Source organism: Manis javanica, chromosome 7, assembly GCF_040802235.1.
Source record: "Manis javanica isolate MJ-LG chromosome 7, MJ_LKY, whole genome shotgun sequence".
In the NCBI taxonomy this organism is placed as follows: domain Eukaryota; kingdom Metazoa; phylum Chordata; class Mammalia; order Pholidota; family Manidae; genus Manis; species Manis javanica.
The window spans coordinates 128790619-128815919 of record NC_133162.1 but is presented as its reverse complement, the minus strand read 5'-3'; the positions used below and the strand labels follow the sequence as shown (position 1 = coordinate 128815919).

The following is a 25301-nucleotide window of genomic DNA, read 5'->3' as shown; positions in this document are numbered from 1 at the left end:
TCTCCTTTCTGTTTATTCCAGATTGTCTTCATTCATGTTACTTGTCACTTCCTATAGGCATTTGCATTTGCCACACCAGTTCATTTGTTTCCCTGGTCTCCTTCATTCTTCTGCCCACTGTATTTAAGCTCTGTGTTGTACTCTCTACGTAGCCCTCTGGGTTGAATGTACCTTATAAAGTTTGACTCCCCTCTCTCCCTTCTTTTACATTCCATGATATACACTCGCTTCTTTTAATGTCTGTGACAGCTATTTTAATACCATTGTCTTGTTTCTCTTACTACTCTTGAACATGATTAGTTTACCCCCTAGAAGTTGCTTTTAGTATCCCTCTCTTCTTAGGCATCTTCTCTCTACACCTACTTGGGTAAACTCATCCATGACCTACAGGGTAAAACCCCCTCCCAAATCAGTGTCTCCAGCTCATACCTTTCTCTAGACTAGAGACTTCCTATATCCAACTGCCCACTGGACATCTCCCTTGGAAGATTTTAGCATTTCTGGTTGATTTAGCATTTCAACCTAAGTCTTATCTTTCCATCTCCAGCCACCATCCACCCCATTCCATCAAAAACTCTTACTCTTCATGCACTGTAAAAGGTGTAATCTTCCATGCCACCTGAGCCAGAAATCTGGGCATTAAGTTCTCCTTTTCTCTAATCCCCCTTTCTCCCAACCAAAGAGTGGTCAAATTCTGCCAAACATGTCTTGTGGGTATCTTTCTTATACAGCCTACTATAACTGCCTACTCAGACTGTCAACACATCTTTCTTGGGCTTATGAAATGGTCTTATAGTTGGGATCTCTTCTCTCAGACACTTTTCCTCAGGGCTGTGCATCCTACTACCGCACCCCAGGTCAGAGTACCCTACTGTTTACGTCCTTTACAGAGGTTCTGGATTGCCTATCATCATACAACTCCAAAGCCCTGTGCATCATATGGAAGACCCATTGTGGCACTGCCTCAGAAACCTCTTCCGCCTTGTCCCCCATCGCAGCTGCCCCATCACATCCCAGATCTCAGTGTGGTCCCTTGGAATCACTGTACACTTTAGAACACCTGGTTTGCATGACCTGGTGCCCCCTCGGCTGCAGTGCCTTCATTCCTCTAGAATACCACCTCCAGAGGACCCCTCGCCTCTGGAGCATTTCTAACTCACCCAGATTTACCTGCCCCTGTGACTTGTCTTTACTACCACATTGTCACTTCTGCTGACCTAGTTGACAAGGAACGTGAATGATTGAAAAAGGCTAAGAACAAAAGAGGGACGTGTGGACTATGGAAAGCTAGAGAACACCTACCTTATTTACAGTAGCCAGGAACCCCTTCAGCTCCCAGCAGGGCTTATTTGTATTTTCTTTCATGCATCCCCAAAATTTTGCAAATAATAATATCCAATACTTATTTCTACAATATATAATTAAATGTTAATTTTACATGAGTAGTTATTTTTTCCCTCTTGAGTGTTCATTAGCCAGACTGTCTAAGTCAGAGATTATCAGCACCACTTTCAACATGTTTCAAGTGCAAGTTCTTTGGTCTTACATCAGAACAACTGATTAGAAATGAAGAAATTCAACACTCTGTGTTTTAACAGACCCTTCAGATCATGCTGATACCCGCTATATTTTGAGAATGACAGGCCTAAGTTGATTAATGCTTAGATGGAAGTATAAAGATAGATTTTAAGTGGAACTAAATGAAAAAATGTTAAAAAAATAAAATTTCTATAGTATTTTATTCTCACAGTGATTTTCAAAAGTGAACTTTTTATTTAATCTTATTAAGGCACTATAAAGAAGATTCCATTATCTTTGAGATGATTTAAGTTATGGTCTCCAAATCAGACGAGAATTTTTACTTCTATACTTACTAAAATAAAAATTCAAGTTACTTTAAAAGTTTTGGCTGAAGATAAGTCCATACACACAAAACGCAGTTGGTAATTTAGGCAATTAGAAACCTAAATTAAGCCACTAAAAATGTATTCCTGTACTTTGGTCCTAATATTCTGAATAATTGACACATAAAATATATAGTTGCCTAAATAGCTACATTAGTCCCTCAAATTTGTAATCTCAGTGTTTAAGTCTCAAGCTAAAAACAAAGAAATTTACTGTGTATTCTAAAAGGGCATTCACAGTGTTTTTACTATTCTCCATTGGAGCTGAAAGTCATTCTTTAATTCAAAAAGGAAAAGCTTCAGTAGTAATATAGAGTTTTCCATTCTGCAAGCATGACTTCAGAAACAGTCTATTATTCAGATGAATTTAATTAAAGGCTTTACAATGTAACTAATGTTTACTATTATCATGCATTTGGAAGTTACCTCTTTTTAAAGATTAAATTTGATACAGAAAAAGGAACCATGACATGCTTGCTGAAAGAAGTCTGGGAAAATTTCAGATTGCAGTCAGCTTTATATCATGTTCTTCCCCAACTCCCCAGGATTTGGGCAAAATACATATTTCTAATATCAAGAAAATTACTGATAGTTGAAAAATATTGTGCTTTATTGCTTCATTAACAGTGAATGTTAATGACCGCCTAAATTGGCATATCCACACCAGAGATTCCCCATGTGACTATCATTTGGAAGAATTTGTTACCTAGCAACACCCAAATCAGGGACAGTTCCTATGCGTAAAAGCACTGGGTAACTGGCGTCTGTACCATTTGCGGTTAGAATACCTTTAAGGAAGGTCCTGTCAATGAAATGACTACATCCTGAGTCAATCTAAATTAAGATACTATTTCTTTCTACTTTCATGGACGCTTTAACTTGGCATTTGGAAAAGTAAGAAATCTATCAAAGAGAAACAAAATAACAGTATTAGCAAATCATGCATGGATTTATTAAGCAGTTATCACAGAGACACCTAATTAGGTACACGTAATACCAATGTGATTGCTTTCATTTCCAAAGCCTCCTCACTGAAGAGTTTAACGGTGGGTGGCTAAAAGCAGTTCACTGCCTGTCTTGTTTCTGTCTTATCTCCCTTATCCCAAACCTGTGTTTTCTACTTCTTTGCTCCCATGAGGACGCGGCCAGGTCAGAAGCAGTGTCTCAGATGTCGTCAGCCTTGGTGAACCTGTTCTAGAAGGTCTCTGCTGCTTCAGCTCCAGTGATTGCTCTCACCCTGCTGCATGCCTACTGAACCCAAAATTCAGGGCAACTTCTGGGCCTGTACTTACTGCCTTATTATAAGACATTGCTTTGCCTCTGGGGTCTCTTGCCTAAGAAATGTCCCAGGAGTTTAAGTCTTTAGAGGCATTACTGACCACATCTGCTCCTTTCCAGAGTCCCAAATTTAGTTTCAGGTTGACTAGGTTGGTGTGCTCCCTGGTGATCTTTTGTTGTCACTACCAGGACTGCACTGACTGCCCCGCCCCGTTTGTCATCCTCTGAACAGGCTCCCAGGTCAGTACTGAGTTCACTTGAATAGTCCTTGTTCTCAGCCTAACTGCCAAGTACTGCCTTTTGTGACAATATCATGAGTTATCATCATATACTCCTTACCAATTAGAGAAGAAAAGACGCATCTCCTTGCAGGGCCCCTCTATGGAAATTTCTCCCTAAGAAGAAAGGCAGATATGTCAATTATCTTTCCTGTTTCTCCCATCAGATTTGATCTGTTGCGCTCTCTGACTCAGAGATTAAAGTCACGTTTCTCCACACACCCAGAGCTATTTGGCTGGAGGAAAAATTCTCACAGTGATTTTAAGGCTTCCAATTTAAGTGTCAGACTTGAGTGAATACCCTGATTTTAGAAAGGTGCATTGACACTAATTCACAAATCCTTATGCTGTGTGATAGGAGCTGATTGTAGACGTAATTCAGATGAGTTTTTTTTTTTCTTTTCAAACCAAGTGCTGGCTGTTCTTCCACCTCTGTACTGGGGGCAGACACTGTGCCGCTCAGCCAGACACCTTCCTCAGGCAGGGGCAGCCCAGCCCCTGGAAATGGCTGCTGGGGGCGCACAGCTCCTCCTCTCGCTGAGAATTGTAGTCAAAGGCAGGGAACTGTGCTACTCAAGGTTTGGCCTTTCCCACGGAATGGCTGTAGCCGGTGACTGGTGAGTGGGGGGCCAAGGTCAGATACTCTGACGTCCCTTTAGCCTAACTTTGAAAGGCTATTCTGCTCCAGAGCTCCCTGGAGGACTGACTGGAGCTTCAGTGCATTTGTATAACAGTTGAGCTTCTGTTCAGTCCTGCCCTCCTCCCTTCCGTGCCTTTATATCTCCTGAGGACACTCCCCACAGACATTTTGCAGTCTTTTTTGCAGGGATCCAATCCGAGATACCACCCACCACCCCTAACCCTTTGTGCGGTGAAATATCTCCACTCATGGCCTTCACAACACTTACCCCACCTCCTCCCATATGTCCTCTCTTGACCCCACTATGCTCTCTAGTTTTCATGACTGATCTTAAGTTTCTTTCTACTTTTCGGTCCATAATTCAACAAAAGCAGAACCAAAAAAGGGCAAAATACCTGTAATTTATATTTAACTGGGTTTTAGGTAGTAAAATCATTAGATAATCAAAGTTCTAAGAGTTTGTAGAAATGATTAGAAATTGAACCAAGGGAATGATTGGGAATTTGTGGTTGTGAAGAAATTCAATGATTAGGATGGTATGGAGCATATTTCAGAACTATTTGTTTTTCTTCAAGAAATATTATTATTTGTAATATTCCTAGGTATATTCCTAAATTAGAAAAGGTGATTGAGGTCAAAGTTGGCACAATAGTTTTCTTCCAAACTCTAGTAAATGAGAACCAGCTCCCAGAGAGGGAGAGAGAGAGAGAGGAAAAGAGAGAAGGGGAAGAATAACCCTTCAGACTAATGAAGTCTTCTTAATTTGGAAAAGTTCAGAAGAACCATTTACTATAATCTCACTTCCACAGAGATAGGGTAGAAATGTAGCAGTGATCATTACAATTTTGTGAGAACTGTGATTTAGCATAAACATATAAGTGAACAAACTCAAAACTGGAAGGAATATTAAAAGCCAATGAATACTAGGGGATCCTAGGAGAGGTTAATGGAAGGGTATTGACTGGGGGAAGCAATTTTGTTTTTCAGTCTGTAAGTTCATAAGCAAAATTGTGTGTATGCATTTATGTACATTTATTTGCAAGACAGATATGATTCTCACTAGATTCTTTTATAAGTCTTTCTGGCCCAAGAAAATACAATATCTTAGGTAAAACTGAAACTAGGTATCAAGGAACATGCTGTTTTATTCTGACTTTATTCTAATCTCCTATTTGACTTTGGGCCTAGTATTTAACATCTTTGCAAATACAGGTTGGAGTCATGATTCTACTTTTTAAAGAGAAAGATGATGGGATTATCTGTGTGCTTGCTTGGTTGAGAAGTAAAAAGCTTTTAGTTAAATAGACACAGGATACATGGAGATGCAGTTTCCAAACTTATATTCAGTAGATTTACAGAAATGACATGTCCTGAGAAAGACACTTCAGTAGTCTGAATTATAAATGCATATATGTTAGAAACTATATGTCTTCTTAGTGAAAATGGTATATTTAAACAAAATCACGTTCATGCAAGGAGTTTATCAGTACTAACTATTGTTTGGGGGAATGTGTAAAAAATCTTATTGTTTTTTCATATTTATTGAACATTTTAGGAGATAATAGGCTAAATGGTATCTATTTTAGTTATTCAAGTCAGAAAACAAATATAGTCAACTATGGAGATCTAACTTACCAAGGGTGTTTATCAGTGTTAAGAACTATAACAGGATTATACTCATCTATGTTTTATATTTTGTGCCTGAAAGTGCTTGCATTGAACAAAATTCTCAATGTGTTTTCTTTCTGGGTGAACAACAGTTAGACAACTAAATCTGTAATGCAGTATAACATGGTTATATTAACCTAGTGATGCAGAAAAGACCATCTGTACCACTTTGGATATGACTAAACTATAGGAGAAAACTAAATGTCTGTGGAGTAATTCATTTAAGGAAGGCAGTGAATTGTTTTTAAAGGAGGAGGGTAATGTAGTTGATGAAGAATGAATAAAAGTAGGTACTGACCTTCAGTGCACTGTAATAAGCTTGCAGAATTGATTTGTAAACTGCTTTATAAGTCAATTCTGGGTCCATTAAAAACTAATCAGATGACTTTGATGCAGTTCACTGACTTTTAACTTGGCAATTTAACTTCAGCCTTTAAAAGTTGTTAGTAGAATTATATAAGAATGCTTATAAGACAGTTTCCCTGATGCACTGTTATTTAATTTATTTGCACAGATTTGTTACTCTCATCTCCATTTTATTAATCCAGAGTTTAATGTTGAATGTACTTGGACTTCGTGTACTGTCATGTCTTTCATCAGAAAAATTCATTCTATTTCAATTATATTTAACACTGTTAACTACTACCCACAAATGAAAGCTTATAATAATAAATTAGCCAGCTTAATTGTAAAAACGGAGGTTTTATGTAAAATTCACTAGGTGATGAGGAGTCTGGAAAAACATCTGTGTATATGCTAGAATCAGAATGGTAACAATTAGTAATTTCTGAAAAAAGATGAAATTAACAATAAAAGTTGTATCAAGTATATATTACCTAGTAGAGTTCACCATTTCCATCATCTGTGAGTTCTACTCAGTCAATCACTTTTGGTAAACAAGGCCAATACAATTCCAAGAGGCTACGATTCTCTAAGTTGGTCAAGGCAATTAAGTATTCTGTTGTTCCATAGTCAAAATTGAAGCACATTATCAATTTAGAATCAGCTCATGGACATTCAGATACCATGCTCAGGCATCTGTCAGAGCTGGGATTTGATGAGCAAAATAGACAAAGGCCCCATCCTTATGCGGCTTACAGTCCACTAAGAGAGAAAAATATTAATCAGAAAACCGACAAGTGTGTAACTATATATTAACTGTGGTGGAAGCTATGTAGTTGAGGCTGATCCAGTTCAGAGGGAATGAAAAGCTCCTCAAAGGAAATGATGGCTCTGGAGCCAAAATCCAAAGGATGTGGTAAGTAGAAAGGGTAAAAAGCATCAAATACAGGGAAACTGAATCTGGAAGAAGCACAAGACTGCAGAAAAATTAAAAGTCTGTATGGCTGGATCCTAGAAAGTAAGGGAGAAAAGATGGAACTGCAGAGTGGAGGTAGTGTTGTCTTCATTCCCGAAGCAGGAAGGCTCTGGGAGCAGTGAATGATTAAACAGTAGCCTATGTGATCAGATGTGAACTTTTTTAATGATAAACGTTGTTTTAAAGGATAGTCAGTATGATTCAACCATGGAAAGTGATAGTAACCTACTGCAAGAAATGAGGTGAACTGTGATAGTAGCTTGCACGAAAGTGAAAGCAGTGGATATAAAAGAGGTAAAACCATTAAAGAGATACTCAGGAGGTGAACACAATGAATGGATTCATCTAACATGGGGGATGGAGGTGAGAGATAGAACAGTAGCTAGAATTGCCCTCAAGTCTCAGGCTGATACAACTACTTAGATTGTGTGGCTATCACTGAAAAACAGGGTTGGGCTTGGAGGGATAGATCATGAGATTTGATTTGATATGAGATTTTGGGGTATCTTTTAAACTTCTAAGTGAGGTAGTTGATGAGGACATTAGATACCCATGTTTGGAACTAAGAAGATGTCTGGGCTGGAGATAGAAATGTATGAGTCATTGGATTAAAGATGGAATTGAAAATAATGTGTGTAGATAAGACTATCTACTGGAAGAGTGTACTCAATTAAAATGCAGAAATGTTCATGAGTTTTGAGAGTGTTCTTCCATATTTTAAAATTGACTTCAGTGTATGGAGGGAAAGTTCATAGTGAATATTAAAGATAATGGTGCCCATGATACTTAAAGAATATAAAAAGGTGATAATTGTGTAACCCAAAAACACCAACTTTCTGATTAGAATGGCAACATGTAATTGTAAAACTATGGGGTGATGTGGACCTGGGCTACTGTGCTGGCATTAGCAATTAGAAACTGCATTTTCTTACAGAAAATACTTGGAAAGCTTTGAATTATGCAATATTGTTTGGATGATTTCTCTCATCTTTTCATTTCTTTTAGGGATAGAAGCTTTCACAAGACTGTATATCAATGATACCTTGATTTTTAAAAAATAGGAATATATAGTTTAGGTAATTCACAGTAGAGATATGTAAAGAAGCATGTGATACATTATACTTCCCACCCTTCTAAACCCACTTAGCCAATCAACCTTAAAAGTTTAGAGTATATTCTTCCACATCTTTATTGCCCTACAACTTGGAAATATACAGGTTTCTATTATTTTTAGTGAAATAATATCATCATAAACAAAGTAAGCTGAACCTTGCTTGTTCATTTACACTATATTTGAATAACCTTCTGATCAAAACATATGCATATTTTTGTTTTTTAAAGAACATTGTAAGATTCCAAAGTATAAAAATGCCAAACTCTGGTCAGCCATTCTCCTTCTAATGAATATTCATATTGTGTCTAAGTTTTGTGCCTTTATAATATCCAAAAATGGGATTACTGAGTCAAGGAAAGTTTATTTTTTTTCATTTTAATAGATATTATAAGATGACTTTCCAAAGAATTTGTAGCAGTTTGCAACCCCACCAGCAAAGTGTCAGAATGTTCTCCAGCATTCTTTTCCAGCACTAGATGTTACAGTTCTTTTTTTCATTTACTGCTAAATTGAAGAGAAGAGTGGAAAATGCTATCCTCTTATTTTGATTTGCATTTTTGCTACAGTGAGTTTATGTGTTTATTAGCTAGTATTTTAATTTTTAATATCCACTTTTTAGTGTTTATATTTACTTCCCCGTCCAAGCATTATCCACTCTGAGATATATATAACATTTCATGCCATATTCTCAGATTTTGGAATTTAAAAAAAATCAGAATAAAGAAATCCTTGTGTTTTCATCTTTGTGATCACAAGTCTGATTACATGCTCAAGTGGCTGAGATTCAATGAGAATGCTCTCAAAAGACCAAAGAAAAGGCCCAGAAATGCCGTATGAGACATGAGGGTTTATGGGACTTACATACAGGTAGTCCAGGAACAGCCAGCTGGATAGAGTAGGGCATTTTTATAGTTCGATCAGAATGTCATTTAAGGTTGCACACCACTATTGTGTACAGGGGGGGAACTGCTTATATAGGGTGAGAGGACAAAGACTACATCTGTGCCAGGGGAGAGGGGACAGAGACTATGACATGCTTTGCTAAAACAAATCATTCTTGTGTGACCATTGCCCAGAGGGGCCTGCCTCCTAATAAGATGTTTCCATGGAGACGGAGGGCCTGGATTTGGCCAACTCTAGCCCATCAAGGTACCATGTAGTTAGCGTGCGGCCTGAAGGAGAGCCATGTGGACACATGGTTATTCTGGGACAAAAGGTTGTAAGCAGATAGTGCTTGTCCCCACAACATCCGTCTTTGGAACCAAAAGCATTTCAAGGATTCCAAATAGAATGAGAAATGTCTCATACACAGTTGACCCCACTTTATCCAACCACACTTGACTCACAATATTATCCAATACAAACCTTCTAGAATAGTCTGGCCAACTCTTTGCCCCACCTTCCCTTCTACTTCTAATACAGTACCACCCCCTCACACACACACACACACACACACACACACACACACACACACACAGGCATACACTATAATTTTTTTCTGTGTCTGACCCTTTTATATATGATGCCCCATCCCTTCGTTTCCTTTCTATGGTTTTCCACCCTTCAAATTTCCTTAAAAAATGGATGTAGAGTAGATATATGTCTTTAATTTATTAAAACAAAAAACCTTGTGTTACCCAAATAATGTTTTCATGTCACTTGAGTAAGCATCAGAAATATGATAAAGTTATTTTACTATTTTCTTACTGCTTATATGATAATTCATATTGGTCTTAGAGAAGTTTTCTCTACTATCCCTCACTGGAACTGTAAATGACTTCATTAATATTGATTAATAATTCTTTTTGCATGGCATGTAGATATAAGTCAACAAAGTCTGTTTTAAAGGATGTACCCTTTATCTTGTAATAGCGCTCTTTCTTGTCTCTCTTTGTAGGGAAGCTTTTTGGGTTCAAGTTCCCTGGTCTGAGAGTTCTCACTTACAGAAAGCAGTCCTTACCACAAGAAGACCCTGATGTGGTAGTAATCGATTCATCTAAACACAGCGATGATTCAGTAGCCATGAAGCACTTTAAGTCCCCTACGAAAGAGAGCTGCAGCCCCTCCGAAGCAGATGATACAAAAGCTTTGATACAACCCAGCAAATGTTCCCCCTTGGTGAATATATCTGGACCTCTTGACCATTCCTCTCCCAAACGGCAATGGGACCGACTTTACCCTGACATGCTGCAGTCAAGTTCCCAGCTGACTCATTCCAGATCGAAAGAAAGCATCTGTAGTATCCGGAGGGCTTCCTCAGTTCATGACATAGAAGGCTTCAGTGTCCACCCCAAGAACGTATTTAGAGACCGACATGCCAGTGAAGGTAGGTTTACTTTAAATATGGAAATATATATTAATGGGTAATGAAAGGTAATCTCCATATTGTTTTTAATTTTGACATTAATCCTTATGTGTTTGGGTAAGAAATGTTGAGTAAAGGCTATGACAAATATGAATTCTGTATTCAGAGCTGTTACTGATTTCCTCTTTAAACTCTAGTCAAATTTGGTTTCTTCTGGCTTCTTATCTGTGTTTCTGAAATTGTACATAACCATCATCTGCCTACCTTATGGAGTGGTAACTAATCAGTACCTCCTGTAAGATGCACTTAGATGATGACGCCATCAGCCTTAGCATAACTAATTTTGCTGCATTTGACAAATAGTCAAGCCCTGGGCTGGAAGAACGCTGTGCCAGCACAGGACTATTTCATTGACCAACTCTTTCCAAAGGAAGAGATGTATGAATGTGGTGTACTTAGTGATCAGAAAGCTATAAACTGATTGGGGGTGGGGAGGAGACAGATAAGGGGAGGGGAGAAGGTTTAGAGGGGAAAAAAGCCTTAAATTCTTGATCTCAGCCAAAACCAACTTGAATTCATTTATTTCTCTTTGGCCTCTTCATGTTCATATTCTTATATTAGCCAGTGGTGAAGAGCATGTTTAGAGGGCGGTGATAAAAACAATTCATCATTAACATGATAATGGATAACATTTGTTGAGTATTTACTATGTATGAGGCTATGTATATGCTAGATATACATTCACTTTCATTTCATTCTTATAGCAACCCTGTGAGTTAGGAACCATTATTAAGCTCCATTTTATAGATGAGGTTGCTGAGGCTGAGATGTGTGAAATAAATCAGTGGCCCAAGATTACGGAGTGCCAGAGCTGGCCTTCAAACCCATGAGCCTGTCTCCAGCCTCCACCATCCATCCATGCAATGCTCTTTCCCTGCACCCCTGCCCTGTGAAACCTGCCATTAGAGGGGGTCTGCTGACTCATGAAACTTTCCCCAGGAGCTCCAGAGATTCACAGTACCTGTTGCATGCCTACATCAGTCCCACTTCTATGAAGCCCATAGGCTTGGACTCTTGAGAGGCCCACTGTCCCATCTGTGGTACTCATTCCATGAACGCCCATCCTCACCGATGCTGCTGCTGGTCGTCCTTTTAAAACATAACTCTGATCAAGGGCTCCATGATGCAGGGTCCCAGGCACTTTGCCAGCTGAACACAGCTGTTTTTCAAGACTCATTTCTATCCCCTGCAAGACTCCTTCCTGTACTATGCGCTCTATTCTGAACCTGCAAAAGATAATCGCTTTTTCCCAAAAATGTAACACCCATTTTCTCACTCCCTTAGTGTGTTCTGGCAGGAATACTCACTTTGCCCCTCTTACACTGTGACTTACAGCCAGCAGGACCCATTTTCCCTTCCCAAATCAGAAGAATTAAATGATTACACACCTGAGTGTGCACAGTGGTGTTTACATATATTATAGTATTTGTTACATTCTCTATTTAGTCCATATGTCTGTCTGTCATTCCTGTTAAATATGCAAGCAAATAACACATTGCTGAGAGCTACCCGAGGATGGGAGCCCTGGCATAGCTGGCTTTGCACAACTTAGTATCTTGCACAACTGCCTGTTTCATGGCAGGAACTCAATAAATGTTGATGGGAAACTGAGGGGATCTTGTTCATGAATCATATTACAAAAACACACACGTCAGGAACGGATGAGCTATCTACTCCATAATACTCTGAAATTAACCCAAAATCTTAGGGTTGAATCATGTGAAGGATCTTTATTAAAGGCACAGTGAAGTGGAGAAGGTAGAAGGGGTAAAAGAAAATGAATTGGCAGGAACTTTTGAAGAAAAATAAATCAATTTCACAAAAAAGAGAAGGAACAGTTTTCTATACAAAATAGTTGAGAAACTGTATATAGTGTAGGAGCGATTAGCACTTCCATTTTAATCTTTAGTCCAAAGAAAGTAGAAAGGGAAATAAATCAAGGACAGTTCCTAAACTGGATAATCATCAAAGGCCCTATGCCATCTAGTGATGGCCTGCTCAGCATCCCCTGACTGAATGAAACCTCCAAAAAATGGAGCCTGTGAATGAACGACAAAAAGTCCAACACGATAATTCAGATGACCAACATCCATTTCAGTTAGTGAGTCCAGTTAGTATCCTCATCTTTAGGAATCATACTGATTTTTCAGGGATTGGTCTATTGCCTAGAGCCCGAATTACAGTATAATAACGTTCAGAAACAGTAGATTTGAATATTAAATGATTACTCAGGGCTTGGTAAAGACTCTTGCCTGTTTTTTAACAGTGGCACTGAATAGGTTAGATCAGATTTCATGATTTAACTTCATTGTTTTCAATTTCACGTAATCTCCATTTAGAAAGGATTATTTAATACTTTTGGATTTCTCAGTACAGGTTCTATACATGGAGGCTTGGTGTTAAGATCATTCTTTATTTTATTCCCCCACTCAAGCTCTGTTATTTAAAAAGAAAAAAGTATCACTTTCTTGCCAATACTACAGTCAATGTCTGGCTATTGATTGATAAATTGAGGGTATTTTTACAGCTTCAGAGCAATTTTAGCTACAAAATCACTTATCATAGAAGCTACACTTCCTAAGGCTACAGAATTTGATGTGTTTTAGAAAGGGAACCACTTATAAGTGAAGATGGAATACTTTGAAACTGATTTTAGTCTCATGAATCCATGTAACTAGTTAATCAGTTAAATCCCATGTGCTCTATATTTTGAATTTAGATTGTTGTCTCCTCATTCAGGAGAGAAGTTAGCTCCTCTATAGGATATCTTTATAGAACTTTAAATAATTTGAAAATATATTATTGCATAAGGTTTTACATTATCCTTTCATTTAATCTACATTACCAGTATCTCAGAATTGTACTTCTCAAACCATTTGTAGGTGAAAGACCAGAATCTTTTTCTGATGTGTCATGGACCAACACATTTGTAAATACAATAAAAATGCCCTACTAGAGAAATGAAGTTAAAAACACAAAGCAGGCATGAAAAATGTAAATCTCATTTGTTTTATTATTAGATTGAACAGACATAAACTTATTCTGTCAAATTGCAACAGAATTCTAAATTCTTACTTTAATTTGTGCACTATATTGTCATGGAAAAATAACAAGAAGATCTCAGCTAACACCAGACCTCATGTTCTACCTTAGTATGTGAAAGCAACATTAACCACATAACTTTTGGTCAGGTTTTTTGAAATTTTCCAATATTTGTGTATAATTTCAAGGTTTGATAAGAAGTTATAATTTTTAATCACTTGCAAGCGTTACTTTACTAATGATTTTGAGGACTAGCACCTGATGGAAATAATTAATCCTATGTAATCAAGGTCTCTTCCACTATCCCTATTTGCTTTTCATGGTTCCTTAAAGGGCAAAGACAGTTGTCAAGTAAGGTCACAATTTTATTTGTGTTTCTCTGTCTGAGGCAGTGTCTGTGCTAACAATTTAATATGCTTCATTATTGAAATTGCTTCAGTTTAAACTTTAAAAAAGTCACAATATATCCCAAGATTTTAAATATGCACAGCATTAGAATAGATATGCACAAGTGTGGAACTGATTTTTCAAATCGGGTATATTTGGATGGTTTTGGCATGACTTCATTTATTTTAAGCTTGTTTGTTTCAAAACTAGTAAAGCATATTTTGTTAGTAGCAAATATGCAACCGAGTCAGATTGCTAATCTCAAAACAATTCTGAAAACATTCCACTCAGAGATTGGAATAAAAGCCTATTTTAATATACATGATTTTCCTGACTATTGTGCTTTTACACTAAGTGCACTGTAACAACATAAAGTTAAAAATCTCTTGTTATCTCAAAGAGTCAAATCTTTCACTGAGTTCCTTACAACTATTTTTGGCTAAGAATTACTTTTTGAGTACTCTTTAGTAATTTCTAAATATATATTGAAGAACATTTGTGGGAGGGGCAGTTAATGAAATTGTAATTAATAACTCAAGTTGGTTTAAGGTAAATTGTTGTCTTAGAAACATGTTTCCTTATTCACATACTAGGTTAAATTACATGAAAAAAGTTATTTCAAGTTACATGCAAAATGTGTGTAGTCTTTCTTTATAAACAATGGTTGAAATTATGCTAAAAATTGTCTTCTGACGAGGTTGAAAGGTTTTATCACAACTGAAGGCAGCTGGGGATCTCTTTCTCCAAACTGTTCTAACTATAAAGAGGTGTCTTAGAGTTCATTTAAGTTAAGTAAGATAAATGTATCACCTATTTGAACATGAATGCTTAAGATGGCAGGTATTTTTGATAGATGCATATAACTTGGTTGACTAGTACAAAATGTTAATTTCGAAGATAAATTTCCAATCATTACATCCTGTTTTCTCTGATTGTTTTTACAGAGATAATTCAGTGTACATAATTTTAGTCTTCTTTTTATATTTCTCTCTTTTTTATCCTTGTGTGCTCAAAACAGACAATGGTCGCAATGTCAAAGGTAATGTACGAACTCAAATTTCATCGTGTGATGCTCCAAGCACCCCTTTACGCAGCATGTTAACTTGCCTGCTGTATGCCCTGTTCAGTGCATCATGCTGCCCTTAGCTAGTCCAAGTGCCTGGTGGAGACATCACGGCTTGATTTTGCTGGAGACATTGTTACTTTCTCGGCTTGTTACCCAAGTGATTATGAACTCCTTTTCCTGCAAGAAGGAGAAGCCTAGGCTGACAATGAACACTTCCTAGATATTTAAGCCATTTGGAAAGAAACGTATATTGTGTTAAATATATTCCCGGGTGAAAGAGGCACATTAGCCTATTTCAGCCAAAAAAAAAAGTTTCTGAATACAAGATTAAATAATCAAAGTGCTACATGACAGCATCACTTCACTTGTTCCTCTTTTGTTTCCTTAAAACTAGTTTCACGCTCCTGGATGGCAGGGGGTATGGTTTTAAGCTTACTGTAGTAGTACACTGTACATGCATGAGAGTCATCTTCTATTTTTCTATATTACATTTCAGTCATTTTAAATTGTGTCCTATAATAGTCTAAAAATCACTGGCATGACCTACAGCTACTGTAGGGTAATGTCTTAGGGGGCAATCCCTCTGGCTAAATCTGGATTCAGCTAAAAATTTGAAATTTACCTGTTTTTCTACAATGTTGTCATAGATACAAGGAATCATAACATTATAATAATCATGTTATTCTCATCAAATTGAAAATTTGGGGGCTTTGTCTTAACATAGCCATGCATGCTGCTGTGGTTGTGTACATATGGTGACAGTGACTCATGTGTGCTTGTGTGTTGCATGAACACGTCTCCACCAGTAACCATTGTTATTTAAAAGTCACTGTTTGGGCCTCTTCCGTGTGTCACTGCTACTCTGATCACTGTGAAGTTTTTACATTGATTTATTTCTCAATTGCTTCCCTAATTAATTCAGAACTAGTGACAGTTATGAATTAACAGCACTAGAAACTAAAGATGTTTTCTGGTCAGCAGCCCAGGGTAATTTGTATGTAAGGAAAATTGTGGCAGCTCCTTCCCATCCCAATTTTATTCTGTAAGCACTTCATAAAGGATCCGTGCAAGTGACTTCCAGTAGTGGGATGCGATTTCATTGACATGATTATTCTATCCTTGGCCTGTCCACTGTGATTTCTAAAAGGGAACAAATTAGTGTCAGCTGTGGTGGTGGTTTTGGTGTAATTCAGAATATAACCTCCAGAAACATAATACAGAGAGCTCTTGCCAAGTTGCCTATGTGAAATATGACTGGCTTTGGCATTTAGCTATTAGATATAAAGTATTAGACATTAATTTCCCCATGATCTTTTAAATGCAGTGAGAAACAAATCTAATTTTTCTTAATAAATAGACATTGAGCTGGCTTAGCTTCCAAACTAGTAGTTCACATAGTTGTCATTCAAACTACATTAATATTTTAGTCTCATAAACTAATCCATTTAATCTCCTACCCTTTTCCCTCAATGATTCATTTTTTAATAGCAACAGTCTTAGAATAAAAATGAATCATCAAAGTCAGAATTTGGGATTAGGAAATTCTAAACCACTATAGAAAGCTTTAACATATTAGAATTTATGAAGTTAAACCCCCAAATTAGATAAACATGTGCAAATTTAATACACACTTAATGTAAATGTGTCCTCCAACGTCTTCATTATTTATTTGTTCAGATTCTGGTTTTGAAAACATTAAAAAATATTTGACTGGGTCGTTAAGATTTTTATAGAACAGTTATATTAATTAGATATGGACAAATACATTAAGTGTGCTTTAAAAATTTTTTTTGACTTTGTTTCTAAATCACATTTAAATTTACAAGATTTAAAACAAAAGATGAATTTCTACACTTTCTTGAAGAAAGAAATATAAATGCATAATTACAGTTGTTTTTCAAGAACTAACTCAACCAAAAATAAATGTTTTTACCAAAATAAAATAAGTAATTGAGGCACACATATGAAAGACCTTCAAGATCATCTGGTTTATTACGTTCAGACCAGTGTGTGGGCTAAATCCCTTGCCCAGATGGTGAGTGAATCTATATTTCTAAAGGAGCCCATTTTTTAACGTTCTTGGGAAATCTATTTTACTTCTTGTTACACAAAAAGCTAACCTAAATCCTTCTTGAAGAAATGTGCATTTTTTTTCCTTCATCTGTCCTCAGTGGACAGATACTAGCTGGCTACTTCCAATCTTGATGTGATATTACAGTATAAAAACAGCAAATTGGTGCTCACTCTTTTTTCTCCGAAAACAGAATAGTTTCCATTTAGCCTTCTTTCTTAAGATCACCTCTGTTTCCCTTTAATAAATTCCCTTTGCACTCTGACACTGAAATGTCAGAGATCTAAAAATATAGCCTATGATCAAAGAGTAAAAAAGTTAATTCAAGCAAATTTCATATACTATTTATATGTGTGTGTACATAATATTTTTTAACAATTTCTCTAACATGGGAGAGGTGAACCTAATCCTACTTCAATCTCTCATAAACTGATCTTCACCTCAAATTTCATGGTTTCTCTGCCTATTCTACTCTCCAAGTCATCAATAAAAATTAACCCCACTTGTCTTACCTAGTAAGTAAATCATTAGTGTAATTTCACTGTTCTCTTTTTTCCACCTCCTTACTATCCCAAGTAACTCTGTATCTCACCAACAATGGTTTATTGAGTTTCCAACTTGTCTATGAATCTACTTTATGAGCCAGAAACAAAACTATTCTCAAGAATTATTACAGGTTTCACCTCCTCTCTAGCTACAAAGCCTATCAGATTCAAAAAGCAAATCAGTTGATCTGATACAACATATTTCTCATAAAGTACATTGGCCATTACCGAATATTTGTAATCTTATAAGAACTTGCAAATTGATTTTCAAAGGTGAGAGTTTTCTTCTGTAAAGTGTATATCATGCATTGAAACACAATATGGATATAGATTACATATAATTTCATGATTACTTCTTATGTATCTTTCTGTTAAACTGGTTGCCTTATGCTTCCTGGCAGTATTTCTCTCAAAATCCAATTATTAAACACTGAATTTGCATTTCCTTTAATGTTAAATTATACCAGCAATTTCACTTGTATTAACTTTAGCCAAATAAACTCTGTGCCCTAAATGATATTGTATAAAGACCTGATGATTTGGCAACAACTCAATTTTTTTGTTTCCCTCTGTCCTGTCCCATTTGGTCCTCAAGAGAAATTATCTTAAGAAAAGAAGCACTACTTTTTGAAAAAATTATCAGATATCCTTTCTATATTTCCAGCACCATCAAAGAGAGATCATATTCTCTTTTAGCATCTTGTAACTCATGATAAATTCAAGTAGCCCTATCATAAAAATTTTAAATACCTTTAATCTCAAATTCTTCTCAGTTGTTTTAGCCTCTAGCTTGATCTCTAAATGCAGAACATTCCTTTGTAGATGGGACTTGGCCTAATTTATATTTAATCAAGCACTTGTCACACATTAGAGATTTATCCAGCTGTTGGCTGAGTCCACTTGGTCACCTGTTTTCTACCTCCTCCCAGTATATTGGAAAATGTAATCTGGTCATCCATTTGGCAAAGGTTTCTCTAAAGAACATCAGGTCCTCTTATATACTTTTGCATCTATTGGTTACTTTCTATCCAATCTATTATTTCCCTTAATTTCTGTCCGTTTATATTTTTTAAATTCGTTTACTTTGTTTTTCAGGTTATTCTCTTTTCTTTCACTAGAATCCTAAATCCCCTCTGTTCATGATCACTCTCAGGGAGGCTGGCTTTCACCTTAAAATCCTCAACCAAAGCCTCTCTGAATATAGACCTGGGAGGTAGGAAACCCTGTATTCTGATTTCTAGTCCTTGATTCTTACTCCCTTTTAGCCTCATATTCTGTCTGCTAAGGTTTACAATTGGTAAAATGAGCAAAGTGTTAGTACCTCTCTTAATTAAAGTGTTGGGAAGTTTTTTCATCAGAATGTGGACAGGTTTTAGAGGAACCTAAGCCAAAACCAATCAATCTTGCAGACACTCACAGACTTCCACATATGGACATCTGCTTCAAAATGGGCAGAAAAGAGCATGATGATGTTTGCCATGCGGGGTGAAAAAGATTGTAATGTCTTATCTAAGTAGTATGCATGAATTATTTCAAGTTCTGAATTCTTTAAATGTATGGATTTAAAAGAAAAACTAAATTAAATATCTAACACTAAGAGCTTTAAAAAAAAAATGTGGAGTAACAATTGGGAAAGGTTTTCTACCAGTAAATGAAAGAAGCTAAAATATGGACTGTAATGAACGTGTAATATTCTGAGGCCAAATCTGAGCAGGACCAATGTCCTCTTGCTGTGTCATACTCATTTTACTATCCCGACAACATTCTGAGATAATTTAACCTATTTCTAAAAGATCAACGTGACTCCTTACCTGTACTATAAAGAAGAAACAAAGGAAAACAGTTTATAATAAAATGATATTTCTCTTAATATGCTAATGTTCAAATACAACTACACTAGCAAACATAACACAATAATCAGACATAAGAAAAATAATTTGTATTAAGAGCATTAAAGACATGAAAAAACTGTCCCAAATACTGTATAAAATGACAGAGCAGGAGTATGGGTGGATAATAACAAAAACCATTATTGGAATAAATAATAATAGATAATACTTGTTTACACATGAATTTTTAAAGTAGGAAATAACCATAGTTGAATTATAAATACTATGCCAAGATAAACTGGGGAGCAGATGAGGAAGTATGACATTCTCACGAATGAGCTGGCCCTTGCTTTTAAGTGTAATGCCAAAACGATTCCTTTTGTGGTAACAGGCAATAGTAATGAGCTGTACAGAAGAAAGAAATCCCACTAGATGTCAGGGCATATATTCACCCTTCACACTTCAAAAAGACCTTGCAAACCATAATCCGTCATAAGCAATGAGAATTAGACGACGCCCTGCAAGTACAAATGGCAATCAAGCCATTGTGGAGAAGGGGTGGCAGATGTCTAGGGGGTCATTAGAATGAGATTTGAAACCAACAGGCAATCCTAGAAAAAATCATTTCAAGTATTTAGCTTTTACCCCATGGAATTATTTCATATCCCTTTACAAGTGCAGGAGAACAATATGAGACATTTTTTAAAGAGATTTTATTAATAGTTTTTAATGTGTTTCCTGTAATTTCTCTACAAATTTAATAACATTTGGTTCCAACACTGTTAGAAAAAAGACCCAAATCTCTTCACTTGCATATTTTCACATGGCAGGTACCATCACAGTCTATAACGTGATGTCTGCAATTTCTCATTGCAACCCAACAGTCACAAGTAGTGGAGCTCCGAGTGATGTTATTTTCCAAAATGAACAGCTTTTGGTTATGTTCTGAACAAAACAATGTAAAAATCTTTACATTGGTAGCTGTAGCTGTGGAAAGTTCAATGCATATTAAAATCATGTTAAAAGCACATTGTACCCTTTGAAATGGTTAGGTTGAGGACTGAGATTATTATGAACTGGCTTTTCACCTACATGAGTGCTCACTGGGATATAAGGGGAACTTTTCAAGGTGAGGGAATAGCCACCTCCCATCATTGTGACAAACAAAAATGCCCCCACTAATACCACTATGGAGATGTACTCTCTGAGACTATTTGCTTATCAGTGCAGCCAATTCAGTGGAGATTATTGGAAATGGTCATAATGACAAGCGAAGTATATTGAACAGCACCTTACTACCATGACATTATAGAGATCCATGCTTTTACCCAATTTTTAAAACAACTCTGCAGTCTGCTATAGAAGTCCAACATAAAGATGATAGAGAATGAAAATTGAAAAAAAGCTTTAGTGTTTTAAACACAATTTAACTATATATGTGGGCTCCATCTCCTGTAATCTCTTGTAAGGATCCCCATGTGCAGTAAAATTATCTAAGGAGTGAAAATACGACATTAGAGTTCCTATCTAAGAAAGCTGAAGTCCTGAAATGTTTTATAAATTTTAAATATTAAGATATAGACCTGGAATGTAGCCATAAATGACACCGAAAAGGAAACACTCTCCAGTATGTTACAACAGCAAATTAATAGCGTGAGGTAGAGACTTGTACAATGACCTGGAGAACGGAGCTTCTGTCAGAGATTTAGCTGAAGGATGGGTGAATTTTGTACCACTTTGGCTTTTATTTCTCTCCTTGTCATATAAATAGAAAAGAGTGAGAATCTATATGCAAATGAGAATATACTGGGCATTAAATGCCCAGAGAGCTCAACGATATTTTTCACTTACATGGACTCTGTTTGCGTCATGGATAAAACCCACGGAAAGAACAAAAATACACCTAAGGAAACACATGGTATTTGCTACATAGATAAAAATTCTCTTAAAATCACTTTAAACTTTTATAATACCCAAACATAAACTTTTATAAATAAAAATAGTGTGATTTTTCTCCAAGGTAACTATGAACTAAGTGATGGATAATTATTTTCTCAGCATTATATTTGACCTGAACTGACTGATCTCATTTCCAAGGGTTTATACCCCACTTGGAGCATAAAGTACATTTTGATCAGTAAATACTATAGCTTCATTCTGAACAGGGAAAAAAATAACAAAAGGCAAAATGTGCTCACCAAGTTCATTCTTGTGGTTTGCATGTTTTAAACACTCTCTGAGGCAGAAAGATAACATGTCTACAACACTTGTGGGCTGAGGATATTTATAAAATTCTTCCTGATGCAACATATTGGTTAAAGTAACATCACTTGTTCAAGAAACTGGGGCATTTCCTGACTCCATAAGCAACTGACTATCAGTTCATCTCAAAGGCTGAGCTCATCCTCAGTAGTAGGCCCAGAAGTCCTGGCACTTTGCCAAGTTCAGTCAGGAAAGCAATGTGAGAAGTGACTAGGGCTGGTCACTGGTCAGAGGGAACTAACTTCCAGCTCTATGATGCAGACATTCTAAGGAGCTAATGTACAATATGATTTCTAAAAAATAAAAAAAGAAAGTAACCAGGTCCTACCGTGTCTAGGCATGTCCTATTAGCCAGCAATGGTCACTTCAATTGTAAGTTGTATTTGCCAAAGCATTCTTCTGGGATGGTTTTTGTAGAAGCTCTTCTTTTCTTCTTCTTCTGAAAAAGTAGTCAGTCTTCAACCTAAATTTAAGGAAAAAGAAGAAAGTAAAGGATAAAAGAAATTAAAAGAGATAGTAAAGGCATTACTATCCCGCACAGGAGCCTAGAAACTTCCACAGTGTTCACCAAAAAAGAAATGACATTTGCCTTCTCAGGCTTACCTGAAATGCTTCTGTCTGGGTTTAAGTCTCCTAGAAACTCTGTGGACTGTCCCATGCAGGTAACAGAAACAGATGAAGAACCCAGCTGGTTTGTCAGTTGGTATGGCACAGAGAGGGCGATGATACAAATTGGAGCAGAGTAGACAGCCTGTCTGGAAGTTTCATGCCAACATAATTTTAACCATAGGCAAGTCCTTCCTTGAATAACCCTGGGATTATAAAAAGAAATTCTTGAGAAACTTTGAAGGTAGAATGTGGCCAGCAGTAGGGAGTGGAGGTTTTCCTTTTATTCCAGCCATTAATGAATGATGCGAAGTAAGGGCTAAAGACTCCATCTGCCCTCTGACTGCACGCCGAGGACCCATCTTATCCACGGATATGCGTACACTGCTCCCACGTGGCAGATGGTGACCCTAACTCCTGTCAGGTATCAGCTGGTTGCATTCAGTCACTTGAATCAGAGTCAGATCAGTCACGGATTACCAGCAGGTCATTCAGGACCGTCTCTCTCTCCTGTTTCTTCTGCTCTGCTTTCACAATGCTTTCCAATTTTTTTAGGGCCTTTTAATCATATCAAGTCAAGCCTCCTGGGATCCACATCGGATTCAAACCTCAACAAGTACAGCACCATTAACAAGATTCCACAGCTCACTCTGAATTTTTCAGATGTCAAAACTGAAAAAAAGAACACATCCCCTCCTTCTTCAGACAAAACCATTATTGCACCCAAGGTTAAAGACCGAACACACAATGTGACAGAGAAAGTTACACAGGTAGGACACAGTTTTACTGTCAATTTCAACTGTTTTCAAGGTTCTTTTCTGCACCATAAAACACATTCTTTTTCCTCTGAATGGCTAGCAAGAGAGGTAAGCCATTTATTGCACTCCAGTTTATCTTGAGATCTTGGTTGACCCTCTAATGTAACATAAATAAAACTGTAGACTGTGATTTTATCGAGTACAAGACTAAGCAAAAATCAGCTAATTTGGTGTTGTTCCCTTCATTGCAGAGGTGGTTAACCTGCTATTCATCATGAGTGGACGTTTATTGTTTTACTGCCAACTCTTGCATTATTAAAGCTTTATGTCTTAATATAATGGATTGGAGCTTAATATAATGTTTGTTGGAGCTTTAGGACACTAATTGGAATTTACTCTTAAATGTGGCCTCCTTTTTTTTGTACTTTACTAAGTAGAGTCAGATATAAGGTAGTGGACATGGGAAAAGAGCTGAGACGTAGAAACATCAGAGTAAATAATATATTTCACACGAACAGTATTTTATTGTTTTGTAATTTATTGCAATATTTTATTGCAATTTGAACTAGAGTGAAGAAGTAATAGCAGGAGTCCTGCTTTAAAGAATAAATAACAATAACTTGTACTTATTTTATCAAAATACCAACCTAAGCCATACTGGACTTTTGGCTTACAATGAATTTATAGTGTTGTGAATTCATGACTCTAAAATTTGTGTCAAGTAAATGGTTCTTTTTCAATTTACTTACTATATTGGCTTAGCAAATCTTTTCATAAACTGTCAAAATTATAAAGGTAAACTTGGCCCCAATCTCTATCTTAAACATTGGAGGCTTTGAATTAATAAAGTTTTTTTCTGTAACTATAATCACCACCGACAGCACTATAGTACCATTAATAACTTCTTATGCATGAGCTGAAATAACTATGGAAATACCACGAGTCAGCTGTAAATACACCTAGCAGTCTATATTTATTTGAAATGAGAAATCATATATGCCACACCCCAGTATATATTTTGATATTTTTGTAGTAATGAGGTTTTCCAGCCTTGGCATTTTGCTTTTCTTAACCTGTTTTTAGTAAACTGGGCTTAATAGTGGTAAATGAATAGTCTGCTGTTATTCATGAATTGACACTGTGTTGACAGCTTGAATTTTTTTTTTTTGGTGTCGTTAATATACAATCACATGAGCAACATTGTGGTTACTAGATTCCCCCCATTATCAAGTCCCCACCACATACCCCATTACAGTCACTGTCTATCAGTGTAGTAAGATGCTATAGAGTCACTACGTGTCTTCTCTGTGCTGTGCTGCCTTCCCTGTGCCCTGCCCCCCACGTTATGTGTGCTGATTGTAATGACAGCTTGAATTTTAATTGCAATTATTTTTACCTTGGAGACAAGTGCTATTTATTGTGGGCCATTGAGGCAAGTTTTAGGGATGACAAAAATTATTTCTCAGCGTTGATGTAAGAAATAAATAGAATGATGTGTGGTAAGTGCTCATCAGCGCTAAGTGCATAACAAGCATTTTGTTCTGTTTATTAATCTTCTTGTGTGACTGCCTCCCTGCCCTCCTCACCATCTCTGCAGGATCCTAGCATCCCTACGTTGCCAGGGCCCAGTAGAAGATCATGGCAGAGTGGAGATCATGAAATGTTTACTGAAGGGAGAAAGAAAGGGTGAGAGGACAGGAAGTGGAAAAGAGAAGTTGGCCAGTTGGACAAGGGAAGGGTGAGAATCCTGGGTAGAGAAAACAGCAAGAACAAATTTGTGGAGGCCCAGAAGTCCATGTGTCTTCTGCGAACAAGTGGTTTCCTGGGCCAGGCAGAGACTAGACGGGGCAAGGGCATGTTATAGGTGGACGTTTCCAGATGGTTTTTCACCACTTGGTTCATATTAAGTGCCTTGGGTATCGGAGTAAAATGCAACTTCTACCATCAAAAGTCTGGCATTTGTTTAAGGTTTCGTACTTCCTCTTTAAAATCCCTGTGATTTTTATTTTTAGCTCCATAATCTTACAGTATTTGTTACAACATTTTAAAAAATATTTTTCACTGCTCACCGCTTGGGGAATCTGAGGCCCACCAAAAGGACCCGTAGTTTTCTTAGAACTGCTCATACTTCACCTAATTTGTCAAGCACCCCTCTCCTCAATACCCCAGT

General features: G+C 36.9%; 1 protein-coding gene across 2 annotated transcripts in view; it reads left to right on the top strand.

The window, feature by feature from the left end:
• Positions 1–25301, top strand: part of KCNH7 (potassium voltage-gated channel subfamily H member 7) — a 434910-nt gene that overhangs the window by 283843 nt on the left and 125766 nt on the right. The window contains exons 4-6 of one of the 2 annotated variants that reach the window (XM_073241555.1): positions 10098–10526; positions 15013–15033; positions 22929–23143. In XM_073241555.1, the coding sequence (XP_073097656.1) occupies positions 10098–10526; positions 15013–15033; positions 22929–23143 (665 nt within the window). The remainder of the gene's footprint in view (positions 1–10097; positions 10527–15012; positions 15034–22928; positions 23144–25301) is intronic. The other variant, XM_073241556.1, reaches the window with a different exon arrangement.